At 45.0% G+C, this 15000-nt stretch overlaps 2 protein-coding genes across 3 annotated transcripts in view; both read left to right on the top strand.

Annotated features, from left to right (window-relative positions):
• Nucleotides 1-11505, top strand: part of LOC121838780 (regulator of G-protein signaling 3-like) — a 22214-nt gene extending 10709 nt beyond the window's left edge. The window contains exons 2-4 of the mRNA XM_042302322.1: nucleotides 9849-9930; nucleotides 10233-10338; nucleotides 10577-11505. Coding sequence (XP_042158256.1) covers nucleotides 9849-9930; nucleotides 10233-10338; nucleotides 10577-11090 — 702 coding nt within the window. The 3' untranslated portion in view covers nucleotides 11091-11505. The remainder of the gene's footprint in view (nucleotides 1-9848; nucleotides 9931-10232; nucleotides 10339-10576) is intronic.
• LOC112219320 (regulator of G-protein signaling 3) overlaps nucleotides 10891-15000 on the top strand; it is a 167231-nt gene continuing 163121 nt past the window's right edge. Inside the window, exons 1-4 of one of the 2 annotated variants that reach the window (XM_024380458.2) lie at nucleotides 10891-11018; nucleotides 13454-13493; nucleotides 13626-13939; nucleotides 14888-14971. In XM_024380458.2, the coding sequence (XP_024236226.2) occupies nucleotides 13655-13939; nucleotides 14888-14971 (369 nt within the window). In that variant the 5' untranslated portion in view covers nucleotides 10891-11018; nucleotides 13454-13493; nucleotides 13626-13654. Of the gene's footprint in view, nucleotides 11019-13453; nucleotides 13494-13625; nucleotides 13940-14399; nucleotides 14515-14887; nucleotides 14972-15000 lie in introns of those variants that run through there. The other variant, XM_024380457.2, reaches the window with a different exon arrangement.

Here is a 15000-nt window from a genome sequence, read left to right as displayed (position 1 = left end):
CAGCCTGTTAGCATTGTGGAGAGAGCCCACTATGGGTTACTCTTTGGCCTCTCCTTTTCTGTGACTCTGTAAACCTCCAGTGAGCCAGCCACTAAAGGATAAATGGAACGGAGACATGTTAAGAATTAATGAGGTCGCTCTGGGGTTACATTTGCCAGTTTTCTGGCCGAGCCGAGCGATGTTTGTTGTTATTTTACATAGATTTCATAGCCCTCCTGTTTCCGGCTCTCATGCCGTAGCCAATCAAAAACAAAAATAGGAGAGTGTTTTGATAACTGGAAAGGGGTTTGCCGGAGTAGCACATTCACAGACCTGAATTCCTGCACAGGGAAAATTGAAAGGAAAAGGAGAGGAAATATGAAAGAATCAAACATAACAAACATGATGGTGTCTGGTGTGAGACTGCTGTAAAATATTTTAGAGAGCGCGGAGGGAGGTCTCCAGAGAATGTGTCTAGGTGTGAAAACTGACCGTGTGTGTGTGAAAAAAGAGAGATTTGCAGAAAAATTGCGAGGTGAGGGGTATGTGTTTCTTTCAACCACTCATGTGCTGCTTTCAACCACTCATGTGCTGCTTTCATCCACTCATCAGCAGCGTGTTCTGTCTTTCATTGTAAGAGTTGCGCAACAGGAGGCTGCACACAGTGGATGTTTCTTGTTAGTGCATGTGGGTGAATATGGCAAAGGGGGACGCTCATAAACACACAGAGAGTATATCTACTGTATTTATAATACATGGCTGTGATTGAGCGTCTACAGACTCCCTCCTACCTCCGTATGCATAACATACATATTATAGATGCAAAAGCGTTCACTCTCACAGTGCTCTTCTCTCTCTTCCACTTCTACAGTATGATAACACATTTGTGTGTGTGAGCAGTCTGTCTCACCTCTCTCTCTCAGCCCTGTACCGCTGGCTCAGGAAGTTGTTCTGGGCTTATCGAGGGTAGGCACACAAACAGGCTGGCCCGGACAGGGCTCGAGGTGGGGGGGAGGCAAAAGAGAGGAGCGTGAGGAGGGGGGGGTGAGGGAGCACTTCCTCCCATTCTTCTCCAGAGCGGAGTTCCCATGAGCGGCCATGCCAAGTGCAGTGTGGCTGGAGCAGGCCAACGCAGCACCAGTCTCGCCTCCGCGACGCCAGCCCCCACACACGGACTCACTCAGATCAGAGAAGACTGGACAGCGCTAGGAGGACTCACGGTGTTGCAAGGACCCATACCCAGCATTCTGAGGACCCATACACAGGGCTTGGAGTACCGCACCCGGAGCATTAGCATAGTTAATAGAGGATCTACTTGGTGACTGCACTGACCACATACAGAGAACGGTTTCCAGTGCATCTTATTGACTGCATGTTGACCATGCAGATAGGACCATACCTAGTGGTTGCCTCATATCAACACAGACCATACTGACTGGACTATTCCATAGAGGACCCTAACTAGACAACCACACACAGAGGATCATCCAGAGTGGACAGAGGAATCAGATTGGGGTACACACATAACACATTGAAGAGCACATGCAGCGTTGGGAGAACCCAAAGGACCATACAGACTATTGTGTTTAGGAGATCTTCCTCTGAGTATAAAGAAGAACAGAGGAACTCAAGAGGATCATCCCCAGAGAACCATCCACGACTGTAGACAGAGGAGCATCCACAGTGTGTCTGTCTTCAGGAGGAGCCTGGAGTCATGCATACCATCCACGGGCTGTGTAGGGTCTGCATCGCCGCTAGACTGCCTCAGGTCTGTCCCCCTAGATAATCACCTGGCGAGAGAAAGGGAGGGAGGGTGGGAGGGGGTGGGGTAGAGGGAGAGATAGAAGTGTGTTGTGCATAGGGGTGTGACAAATGGGGGAGAGTGTCAGGTAAGTGTGCGTGTGGGAAGAGAGGGAGAGGACAGGGAGTGGGGTAGGAGGGTGTGCGAATGGAAGTGCAGAGAATGGGGTAGTGGGAGAATGGAAGAAGAGGGGGAGAGGAGGAGGGATGGGGGTTCAGATAGGGTTCTGTGTGTAGCCGGCTCTTTTGGAGAGACTGCAACACAGACAAAGAGAATATGTTAGAAAGCATGAACATTTTAAAATGACAAGGGAACAGAAAGATGAAAGCAATGATGTAGGAAGCAGACCCTTCAATTGGTTGGGAAAGTATATCGATTTTTTTTTGTATAGTGCAATTGTATTAAGGCACCGGAACAGTAAGATATAGATAGATAGCAGTTATGGAATTTATATTTGAGGCTTTAGGCTTTACTTTGCCATTGGAGTGTTTGCCATTGGAAAGCTCACTCCTACAGTATCTAACGTGGAAGGGAAGTGATGATGAGGAAACCAGTGTAAAAACGAGTGGATGAAAGTGTGTTCCCTGTTTCCTGAGAGAGACAGAAGAATGAGGTCTCCGCCATCTGCATTATTTATCCAGAGGCACTCTGATGGAGAAAAAGAGAGAAAGAGAGAAAATTGAGACTGTGCTACAGGCTAACAATTACACCCAAAGTCTGGAGTCTCTCATCCTCACGTATAAATCAGTCTCAAGCTTATAGCTTATAGACTTAGCACAAACCTTTCTTATCTAACAGTTTGCAATCAGTGATTGGAGTTTGCATGGCATCGCATCAGTACAGTGTGTTGACATGGACACAATACTGGGCTGGCAGAGAGTTATGTTTTTCTGCCAGCCTGGACATGTTGTCACCAAAACACAGTGACCCAGAAAAGTCCTTGCTCAACGGACTGGGAATGTCTTACTGGAGTTATAGTGTTGTGGAGTTCAGCTCACAAACATACCTGTTAGTGGATGGGAGAGAATTGTTATTTTGCTTTAGTCCTGTAGTGTGTGTGCATGTGTGTGTCTGTGTGTACGTTAGTAGTGCAATCACTGAGGCACATCGGGTTTACAGGCCGGAGAGGCATAAAACAGAGCAGAAGCACAGACAGACAGACAGACAGACAGACAGACAGACAGACAGACAGACAGACAGACAGACAGACAGACAGACAGACAGACAGACAGACAGACAGACAGACAGACAGACAGACAGACAGACAGACAGACAGACAGACAGACAGACAGACAGACAGACAGACAGACAGACAGACAGACAGACAGACAGACAGACAGACAGACAGACAGACAGACAGACAGACAGACAGACAGACAGACAGACAGACAGACAGACAGACAGACAGACAGACAGACAGACAGACAGACAGACAGACAGACAGACAGACAGACAGACAGACAGACAGACAGACAGACAGAGACAGACAGACAGACAGACAGACAGACAGACAGACAGACAGACAGACAGACAGACAGACAGACAGACAGACAGACAGACAGACAGACAGACAGACAGACAGACAGACAGACAGACAGACAGACAGACAGACAGACAGACAGACAGTTGACTCAGACAGAGACAGACAGACAGACAGACAGACAGACAGACAGACAGACAGACAGACAGACAGACAGACAGTGGGTTGACTCATAGCTGTGGGCTCTCATAGATAGTGTCTCATGAGATTGTTGAGGCAAAACAACATAGAGAAAAAGCTTGGTCTCACACACACGCACATGCACACACCCATGCACCCACACAATGTGCATCTCACAGGACAACAGGTCACGACTCCACACACACACACTCCTACATGTTACATAAATACACTCTTGCACAACTCATTTCAATAGCTACGTCTCTCAATAGAGAGCAATGGTAGTTTCATACTCACTCTAAAGCACCATATAAGTGGGCTCGTAACCTTCTCATTTGACTGGAAGGAGATAGATTGAGGCGTTAGAGGCTCTTGATACAAACTGGAGATGGGAGAAAAGCATCCAGATGCTCACTCTGAGCCGGCTTTGTGTGCTACCTGTCAGACAGTTGTTGCTGGTTCTCTGGCCTTGGCCTGAAGAGCTGTACAAACTGATCGCATTAGTATTGTGGAGCAAGGTTGGACGTGTGTGTTAGCGCATGGGAGAGCAAGACCAGGGATGAGGGTTAGTGAGTAAGAATGTATGTGTGTGTTTACCCACCGTGTGCCCAGTGTCAGGCCCTGGATGCCAGTCGGTGTGTGTCTTGTCTCCTTGTGGTCCGGTCCCACGCTCAGAGAGGCCAGGGGGCACCTCTAATTAACACTACCCCCCCTCTACCCTCCCTCTTCTACTGCGTGCCAACCATCCCTTCACACCACTACCCCCTACAGAGCCCCCATCTCTCTCTCTCTCTCACTTTCTCTTTCTCTTCTCTCCCTCAGACTCTCCCCCGGCCTTTCTCTATTCGCTTCTGTTGTTTCTCTACTCCCCATCTGTCTTTTTGTCTCTTCTTCTCTTCATCTCACGTCTTCCTTCTCTCTCTCTCTCTCTCTCTCTCTCTCTCTCATATCTGACAGTAGTGATGTTGTCTCTAGTCGTTAGCCAGTATGGTGTGTTATTAAACAGTCTCCTCCACTATCCAGATTATCTAGATTTTTTTTAAACTATCAAGATTATAATTTGCCAAACATTTTAAGACTGTCAACATTATCATCTATCAAACATTTAAAAATACTCGCGAGTTTATCATCTATCAAACATTTTAAAAGACTATCAAGATTATCATCTATCAAGCATTTTAAAAGACTATCAAGATGATCATCTATCAAGCATTTTAAAAGACTATCAAGATTACCATGTATTTTGATGAGTGGAAAGTACAGTATGTCCAATTTGGAGGATTCTGAGAAATGTCATAATTGACATAACGTGTACAGCCAATCAGTCAGTCAGTCAGCAGTGGGAGGAGGTCAACCTAGCTGTCACCATGGTGGTGGGGGCGGTGACATGATGTTGGGGGTGACATACCGTATGTCACCAGTGATTATGGACTGTGACTTCTTGTTCTCACAGTGTGTGTCCATCGATCACAGTGTAATCTGTCAGCTCACAGCATATCAAGAGTGAATCAGATGAATCAAACTTTATGCCCCAGTTTGATTTATCCTTTACTTCATTGTCTTCATCCATTTCAGGTGCCAAGCCCTTCCAACACACTATAATTAGTGATCATGGCATTTACAGTATGTGAGCGAACATAATGCATAATCATTGGACATACAGTGCAAGTGAAAAGTTTGCACACACCTACTCATTCAAGGGTTTTTTCTTTATTTTTGCTATTTTCTACATTGTAGACATCAGAACTATGAAATAACACATATGGAATCATGTAGTAACCAAAAAAGTGTTAAACAAATCACCCTTTGCCTTGATGACAGCTTTGCACACTCTTGGCATTGTCTCAAACAGCTTCACAAGGAATTATTTTCCAACGGTCTTGAAGGAGTTCCCACATATGCTGAGCACTTGTTGGCTGCTTTTCCTTCACTCTGCGGTCCAACTCATCCCAAAAGGTCTCAATTGGGTTGAAGTTGGGTGATTATGCAGGCCAGGTCATCTGATGCAGCACCATCACTCTTAATCTTGGTAAAATAGCCCTTACACAGCCTGGAGGTGTGTTTTGGGCCATTGCAGAATGCTGTGGAAGACATGCTGGTTAAGTGTGCCTTGAATTCTAAATAAATCACAGACAGTGCCACCAGAAAAGCATCACACCTCCACCTCCTTGCTTCATGGTGGGAACCAAACATGCGGTGATCATCCCTTCACCTACTCTGCGTCTCACAAAGACATGGCGGTTGGAACCAAAATCTCAAATTTGGACTCATCAGACCAAGGACAAGATTTCCACCAGTCTAATGTCCATTGCTCGTGTTTCTTGGCTTATTATTCGTGTCCTTTAGTAGTGGTTTCTTTGCAGCAATTTGACCATGAAGGCCTGAATCACACAGTCTCCTCTGAACAGTTGATGTTGAGATGTGTCTCTTACTTGAACTCTGTGAAGCATTTATTTGGGCTGCAATCTGAGGTGCTAATGAACGTATCCTCTGCAGCAGTAGTAACTCTGGGTCTTCCTTTTCTGTGTCGGTCCTCATGAGAGCAAGTTTCATCATAGCCCTTGATGGTTTTTGAAGAAAACTTTAAACGTTTTTGAAATGTCCCGGATTGACTGACCTTCATGTCTTAAAGTAATGATGGTCTGTTGTTTCTCTTTGCTTATTTGAACTGTTCTTGCCATAAAATGGACTTGGTATTTTACCAAATAGGGCTATCTTCTGTACACTACCCTACCTTGTCACAACACAACTGATTGGCTCAAACGCATTAAGAAGGATAAATATTCAAAAAATTAACTTTTAACAAGGCACATGTTTTTGGTGACTACCTCATGAAGCTGTTTGAGAGAATGCCAAGAGTGTGCAAAGCTGTCATCAGGGCAAAGGGTGGCAACTTTGAAGAATCTCAAATGTAAAATATATTTAGACTTGTTTAACTTCTCATGGCTAGGGGTTCCGCTAGCGCCAACCCCCCCACCCAATATTCTGCTGAAAAGGCAGCGCGGGATATTCAAAAATATATTTTTTAAATATTTAACTTTCACACATTGACAAGTCCCATACAGCAAATGAAAGATAAACATCTTGTTAATCTACCCATCGTGTCCGCTTTTTTAAATGTTTTACAGCGAAAACACAACATATATTTATGTTAGATCACCACCAAATCCAAAAAAACACACAGCCCTTTTTCCCAGCCAAAGATAGTCACAAAAGCAGAATTAGAGATCAAATTAATCACTAACCTTTGATAATCTTCATCTGATGACACTCATATGACATGTTACACAATACATTTAAGTTTTGTTCGATAATATGCATATTTATATCCACAAATCTCGGGTTTACATTGACGCCATGTTCAGAATGCCTCCAAAATATCTGGAGTAATTACAGAGAGCTACGCCAGATAACAGAAATACTCATCATAAACTTTGACGAAAGATACATGTTTTACATATAATTAAAGATACACTGGTTCTTAATGCAACTGCTGTGTCAGATTTTTTAAAAACGTTACGAAAAAAGCATACCATGCAATAATCTAAAACGGCGCTAAGACGTAACAATATTTCTCCGCCGTGTTGGAGTCAACATAAATACGAAATTACATCATAAATATTCCCTTACCTTTGATGATCTTTCATCAGAATGCAGTGAAAGGAGTCCTAGTTCCACAATAAATTGTTGTTTTGTTCCATAATGTCCATTACTAGTGTCCAATTTTTTCTTTCTTTCTTCAATTTTTTCTTTTGCTAGCACGGTTAGTTCACATGTCCAAAAGCTGGCGCTGGTCCAGGCGAACTCGCACAAAAACTTCAAAAAGTTATATTCCAGGTCGAATAAACTGGTCAAACTAAGTAGAGAATCAATCTTCAGGATGTTATTTTCATATATATCCAATAACGTTCCAACCGGAGCATTCGTTTTTGTCTGCAGGCGATATCAACAGTAATGTGCGAACCAGGAACTGGCATTCTGACAGACCACTGACTCAATCCCCTCCCATCCGGTCATACATCACACTAGAGGCTTCATTCCACGTTCTACTGACTGTTGGCATCTAGTGGAAGGCGTAGGAAGTGCGAAGATATCCATATCTTGTTTGGATGTGAATAGGCGATGACTTGAAATTCGACCAGCCCAAGAATTTCCACTTCCTGTTTGGAAATTTGTCTGCCCTGCCCTATGAGTTCTGTTATACTCACAGACATAATTCAGTTTTAGAAACTTCAGAGTGTTTTCTATCCAATAGTAATAATGATATGCATATATTAGCATCTAGGACAGAGTAGGATGCAGTTCACTATGGGCACGCAATTCATCCAAAGTGAACATGCTGCCCCCTATCCCTCTTTTTTGGTTATTGCGTTATTCCATGTGTGTTATTTTATAGTTTTGATGTCTACAATGTAGAAAATAGTAAAATAAAGAAAAACCCTTGAATGAGTAGGTGTGTCCAAACTTTTGACTGGTACTGTACATAAGGATTGTATATGGCCTTGCAATAACGGGCATCAAGAGGTTAACAGTTCATGTTAATTCTTTGGGATCGGTGTCCCTTCCACGGGACGGTTGAGCTAACGTAGGCTAATGCGATTAGAATGAGGTTGTAAGTAACAAGAAAATTTCATAGGACATAGACATATCTGATATTGGCAGAAAGCTTAAATTCTTGTTAATCTAACTGCACTGTCCAATTTACAGTAGATATTACAGTGAAATAATACCATGCTATTGTTTGAGGAGAGTGCACAATTTTGAACATCAAAGTTATTAATAAACCAATTAGGCACATTTGGGCAGTCTTGAGACAACCTTTTTAACAGAAATGCAATGGTTCATTGGATCAGCCTAAAACTTTGCACATGCACTGCCGCCATCTAGTGGCCAAAATCTAAATTGCACCTAGTGTCACGTCTACTCAAGGTGGGTGGAATCAGGCGCAGAGAGCATATAGCGATATGAAAGTTTATTCTCCGGTGAACAAGAAACGCGGTCAACCCAAATACACACAGGGTGAACAATCCAACACAGGATAAAAGACGAACCGGAGAAAATAAGAACACAAGACACACCGACAGACATAGATGACAAAAATAAACAATCCCGCACAAAACAAGGGCGGGACAACCTACTATATATACACAGACACTAATTAACTAAACAACACACAGGTGAAACCAATCAGACAAAACCAACAGATACACGAAAAGGGATCGGTAGTGGCTAGTAGGACGGTGACGACGACCGCCGAGCACTGCCTGAACGTGCAGGAGAGCCAACCTCGGCGGAAGTCGTGACACCTAGGCTGGAAAAATAATACATTATGGCCTTTCTCTTGCATTTCAAAGTGATGGTACAAAAAAAATACAAAAGAAACATTGGTTTTTTCTTTGTATTATATTTTACCAGATCTATTATGTTATATTCTACTACATTCCTTTCACATTTCCATAAACTTCAACATTTTTCCTTACAGATGGTACCAAGAATATGCACATCCTTGCTTCAGGGCCTGAGCTACAGGCAGTTAGATTTGGGTATGTCATTTTAGGCGAAAATTGAAAAAAGGGGATAATCCTTAATGGGTTCGATGTTGAAGTTGGTCACTAGATTACAGATGGTAAATCCGTCAAGGAATTCTAGGAATTCTCCCTAAAACCTTTATTCAAGCCACCGTTTGCTACTTAGGGTTGTACTGTAGTTATCAAAGGTAAACAAGTTAATACACTTATGCATCTTGATGCCAGTCTCTTAGACAAACTCAGAGGTTAACCACAGACACAGATTTAGGATCAGTATACCCTATTACCATCCTGATCTGAACTCTAAGGGGGAGACATAAAACTGACTTTAGATAAGAGTCTTGGATTAACATCATACTGTGTTTGTGTGTTCAGACATACTTTTACTGAGCTTAATTTCAGGCCCTATTGTCAGCAGATGAGATGGAAACATTATTTTGGAGCGGAGCACTGTTGATTTTGGCGCACACACTGGCAATATTCCTGGAATTTTTACAGACAGTTTTTAGGCATCGAATGTGTGTGTGTGTGTGTGTGTGTGTGTGCTTGCGCTCCTACTCTGTGCGGATGCTGTTGTCCACAGTTGGCGTCAGAACCACACCAAAGCGCCCACCTCCTTTGATGAGGGCCAAGGTGCTAGTCTGTGTGGCTGGCATCGACACACTTTCCATCCACACACACTCAGCTGCTGGTCAGAGAGAGAACCACGCTCTAATCTGTAGGCAAAATGCTCACATGTTGGTCTAACTGCTCCTATTTGGCTGTAGATGGCTTTTCAAAAATAACATGTGCTTTTCACTCCATGGACATACAGTACATAGTCATGTAATAATTGAATAATGTCTTTACATACCGTGATTTGATGTCTCTGTGTCTTTAGGTGACCATCCCTCGAGGAAAGGACGGCTATGGCTTCACCATCTGCTCTGACTCTCCAGTGAGGGTACAAGCCGTCGATCCAGGCAAGGTTCTCCTCTCCCTGCTGTCTGTGTGTTGATGATGTGTGTCTGTGTCTGTGTGTTTGGGATTGTGTGTCTGTGTGTCTTTTCCTTCCTGTGTGTGTGTGTGTTGTTCTAGATGTGTGGGTGTCTGTATACCAGTCTTAGCCCCTACTGTCCTGAGGTGGTCAAAGCACATCAGGTTTGTATATAAATGAGTGGGTAGAAGCTTGCTTGTGTAACTTTGTGTAACTTTGTGTGTATTTGTGTGATATCTGTCTGTGTGTGTGTTTGTGGACCTCTACTGACCTCTCTCCTGTCTTCAGGTGGTCCGGCGGATCAGGCAGGTCTGCAGCAGTTGGACACTGTGCTGCAGCTCAATGGTCAGCCTGTAGAACAGTGGAAATGTGTGGAGCTCGCCCACGCCATCAGGTACTACAGGCAGGGAGACACAGAGGAAATAATGGACTAAACCAACTTTGACAGGGATAACTATCGTCAATACTTATAGAGCTCCACATGTACATTTTTAAAGTTTATCTATGCACAGCAATTCCTATATAGACACTCTGGCCCATGGCCTCTTTGCTCACGTTCTTTACCGGTGATAAGCTTACCGTTTCACTCTTCCTGACTAGTTGTCACATTCCCTCTCTCCCTCCCTCTACAGAAACAGCTCCAATGAGATCACGGTGGTGGTGTGGCGCACCGGGCCGGCCGCCAAGCCCAGTTTTGAGGGCCTCATTCACCGGCCCTCCTACAAGCCCAACTACGACACCCCCTCACCCCCCACCAGGCGGAGGGACAGGTCCAAGGACCGGCTAGACCGTGACAAGATCCCCCCGGCCGTGCCCCCCCTCCCTGCCCACCACAGGACCAGCCGCCGGGTGCTAGTCAACGGCTCTGAGGGGGGCAGCAGGGGAGGGGCAGGAGGAGTAGGGGGGCCGTGGGGGGAGAGGAGGTGCGTAGGAGGGGGGGCGGAGGAGGTGGATGGTAAAGCCAGGAGCCAGACCCATAGCCAGAGCCACACAGCCACGCTGAAGGGGACTAGAGTGAAGGCGTCCAACGGAGATAACTACATCATCCTGGCCCCCATAAACCCAGGAAGCCAGGTACTGCCAGGGGAGCAGAGGCTCATGGTCCATCCCAGGCTCCTGCCTTACCCCCTCGATGGCACTATCTAGACCCTGACATACACTGGAGATCTCAATATGTGCCATTCATACCTGCCATAGATCTGTGCCAATCCTACCTGACATACACTATCTGCCATTTAAATCGGAGATATACCCTGCCATTCTAACCTGAGAAATATCTGTGTAATTCAAACTGACACGTGCATTCTGTAAATCACATATACTATATATAGTGAATAGTTAAATAGGTAGTTGAATGAGAAATTGTGAAAAAAAGTATACAAGCAAGAGTTGATTTGCTGCAATAGTAAGTTAGATTCAAGCCCCTATATGGGGAAAGCCACAGTTGGCCCATGGGGTGTTCTATCAAATGATGCACACTGTAACATCCTGTGACATGCTGTATATGAGGCAATAGCTCTTTATGATAAAGACATAATAAAGTGTAACAAATGGAAAAAGAAACACACTGATTGTGAACTTGATTCCTTAACATCCCCAACCATACAACACTAACCATCCAGCCTGGAAGAAGGGACCAGTTATGTTGAAGCAATGAGTGCAGAGAACCAGAAAACCCAGAACTTCTAGTCTTTACCTAATCCTCCATAATCTGTCCCACTGAGCTTGAACAGCCAATCACAGACAGTAATGTGGCTGACGGGTTCCGTGACTCAGTAGCCTGGTTGTTAGAAGGCCTCTAGCAGAAATGAAGGAGGCTGTATACCCTGCATTCCATCCAGACCCAGGGACCTAGACACTGTAAGGATGTCTGTTAGTCTGGGAGGTGCAGCCTACCTGGCAATCTGAGTGTGTGTGCGCTTGTACAGCACATGTGCGTGTGTAGGGCAGTGTGTTTGTCCGAGGGCAGCTGTGCTGCTTCAACAGATATGGCATGACATAGGGCTCAGAGAGCATGATGGGAATGTCTTCTGTGTCTAAATGCTAAGAGGAGAGCACAGGGGTTAGGAGTGTGAGGGGGGGACTGGCTTGGACGGCTGTGGAGGATGATTGGATGGAGTGGGAATAGGATGCAGAAAAGGGGATAGAGAGAGGGGGGAGAGAGGGATAAGCGAGGGAGGTGATGGATGAATGGCTACCCCCAAGTAATCCATTACCTCCCCTATGGGGAAATATGGGCTAGGGAACAGAGTAGATATGGGTATATATTTTACCTTTATTTAACTAGGAAAGTCAGTTAAGAACAAATTCTTGTTTACAATGTCTGCCTACACCTGCCAAACCCGGGCGACGCTGGGCCAATTGTGCGCCGCGCTATGGAACTCCCGATCACAGCCGGTTGTGATACAGCCTGAATAGTAGTAGTACATCAAGAGGTTGGAATAATGGTTGTAAGAAGTAGAAGGGATTAATGGGGTAGCGGGAGGCAATGACGGATGGATGACGGGTACAGCAGCAGAGGGGAAAAAGAGGATAGAGGAAAGGAAGGATGTAGATAAAGCAGTTGTCAAAGTGGATGGAAATAAGAGGATAGAACATTTCAGACTAAATCCAAACTTTGAAGGATGGGGAAATGGAGCATCTCTCCTCCTCCATCTCTCCTCCAGGTCAGAGCAGGCATACAATCCATGATGATTTGGTTCCATCCTGTCAGCCAGTCCCCACTGAAACACACACAGCAGAGAAATTGATCTTGGAAGATAGCTGGATGTACCAGCCATTGATATGCCTCTGGTTGGGTCACCTCTTTTCTCTACCCATCTTTGTTATATCGGGTAGATCTTATCTTTAGGCACAGTTCTAGGATCAGCTTCCCCCTCCCCCATTACATTTCAAGGGGCAACGTTACTTGGGTACATGAGTAGTTATCTATAGGCACAGTTCTAGGATCAGCTTCCCCCTCCCCCATTACATTTCAAGGGGCAACGCTACTTGGGTACTTGAGTAGTTATCTATAGGCACAGTTCTAGGATCAGCTCTCCCCACCAACCGTTCAATTTCCAAGGGCAATGTCATCCTTCTCCTGTATTCATAGTGCTAGAGTGCAATGCATTATGGTATAGTACAGTACAGTGTGTGGTTTACGTCTGTGTCACTCAAGGTCATGGGAATCAATAAACAGCAAAGTCGCCATCATGTATCAACAGCACACATTAGCTCTCAGGTCACTGGGTCTATTCCTTGAGCTGAACACATGTATATTGAATATGTGACATGGCTCACTGGCCTGAGGTCACATAGGCCTACTGCACTACAGTAGTAATGGAGTCAGCCAACAGTCTGTGGCCCCATTCCATGCTCAACACAACCATTTCTTCAGTTTGACTTCATGTTAGGCATTTATTATGGTGGGATGGATTCATTACATGTGAAAGTATCCTAAAGCAGAGTATGGTATTGGTCAATTGTTATAACAGGACCATTGATTGTGATGTTTTTGTCTCTTTCAGATATTGAGGCCTGTCTACCAGGACAACCATGGTACCTTGGGTAAGACATTTACTGCTGACTAGGATTTTAATGAACACGGTGGTTTTGCAGGACAATTCTATCTATAACCATTGTACTTCTACGTACCCAGGCTAACTCTGTGTGTGTTGTTGTGCATGTGGTGTCTCCCAGCAGGGAGGATATACCCGGGTCAGGCCAGCATGCCCCAGAAACAGGGGTCTGGCGGTGCCACGCCTGGGGGTGTAGGACTAGCAGGCCGGACCACCTTCCTACGACGCTCCACTAATGCCAAGATGTCTAAGCCATCCGAAGCCAACCTCTCTGGCCAACCCCCACCCAGCTACCAGCAGGTCCAGAGCTCCAGCTTTGCTAACTACCAGAACTGTACTATAGTACACTCCCATGTACAACACGACAACCCGCACGGCAACTATGGCTACGTTAAAGCAGCACCCAAGATCCTCATCTTCCCCATCTTTGTTCAGGTGTGTGTGTGCGTGTTTGTGTGTGTGCGTGTTTGTGTGTGTGTGTGTGTGACTCTGCATCTCTCTGTTAGTGCCGTTTGGGGTTTTCCCCTTTTATTTTTCCATGTTTGTTGCAGTGCTTATCCTCTCTGTGTATCTGTGTAGCAACATAGGATTCTGTCATAAACACACTAGAATGAACCACATTTCCTCTATATGTCCAATGTCAGGGTGTGAGTGTATTGCACAACTGGACTACCCACTTCCCAGGATTCTACAATGGTCTGTAATAGTACTTCCTGTTGACTAACTGAGTCACCTAGCTGCACAGTGAAACAGCCATCCCTGTGGTCTCTCTAGCTCCAGTCCGGGTCCACAAGAGGATGTGGCTACCACCCCCGCTGCACTAGAGCTTTTTAGCCTAGCACCTCTTCACAGATTGAGCATCTCACAGACTCCTGCAGTCACAGCTCACACTGTGAGGATCTCTGTAGAGACTGGAGCGACTGTAGCTACACGAGAGCCGCCAGCTGCACACCCTGTATTGTTCCCTTTGGTGGGCAGAGAGCATGGAGCTTGGAGCTAAAATGGAGATGGTACTGTAGCTACATGCTCCCTCATGTACAGCTATGTTCATGAGAACACCCCTCCCAGATATGTCTATCCTTGAAACATGTCTATCAATCTGTATCTCTATTTAGCGGTATTTGTGAGTGTTGTGAATGATATTAGACTGTTATAGCAGTGTTATGAGTTTAGTATCAGTGACTTTTGCTGTAGTATTGTGTACTGTCATTATAAACAATATTAGTAAATGTTGTGTGTTTGAAGTGATATAAAACTGCAGTATTTTGCCATGGATGATAATGTGATCTTCATTTAATTCCTAGTATGTTGCCTAAACGTACTCTAACTTTAATCTAATGTCAATCTAACCCTTAACTCTCCTCTCCTCCCCTTTGTGTGCAGCCTCTGGACCTGTGTAACCCCACACGGACACTGGTGGTCTCTGAGGAGATGATCCTCCATGAGAGCAAGCACCTCTCCATTAAGGTAAACGGTGTGTGTGTGTGTGTGTGTGT

The sequence above is a fragment of the Oncorhynchus tshawytscha genome, linkage group LG20, assembly GCF_018296145.1.
Source record: "Oncorhynchus tshawytscha isolate Ot180627B linkage group LG20, Otsh_v2.0, whole genome shotgun sequence".
NCBI classification, from domain to species: Eukaryota; Metazoa; Chordata; class Actinopteri; order Salmoniformes; family Salmonidae; genus Oncorhynchus; species Oncorhynchus tshawytscha.
Note: the sequence above shows the minus strand (reverse complement) of the source record. Positions and strands in the feature narration are given on the sequence as shown.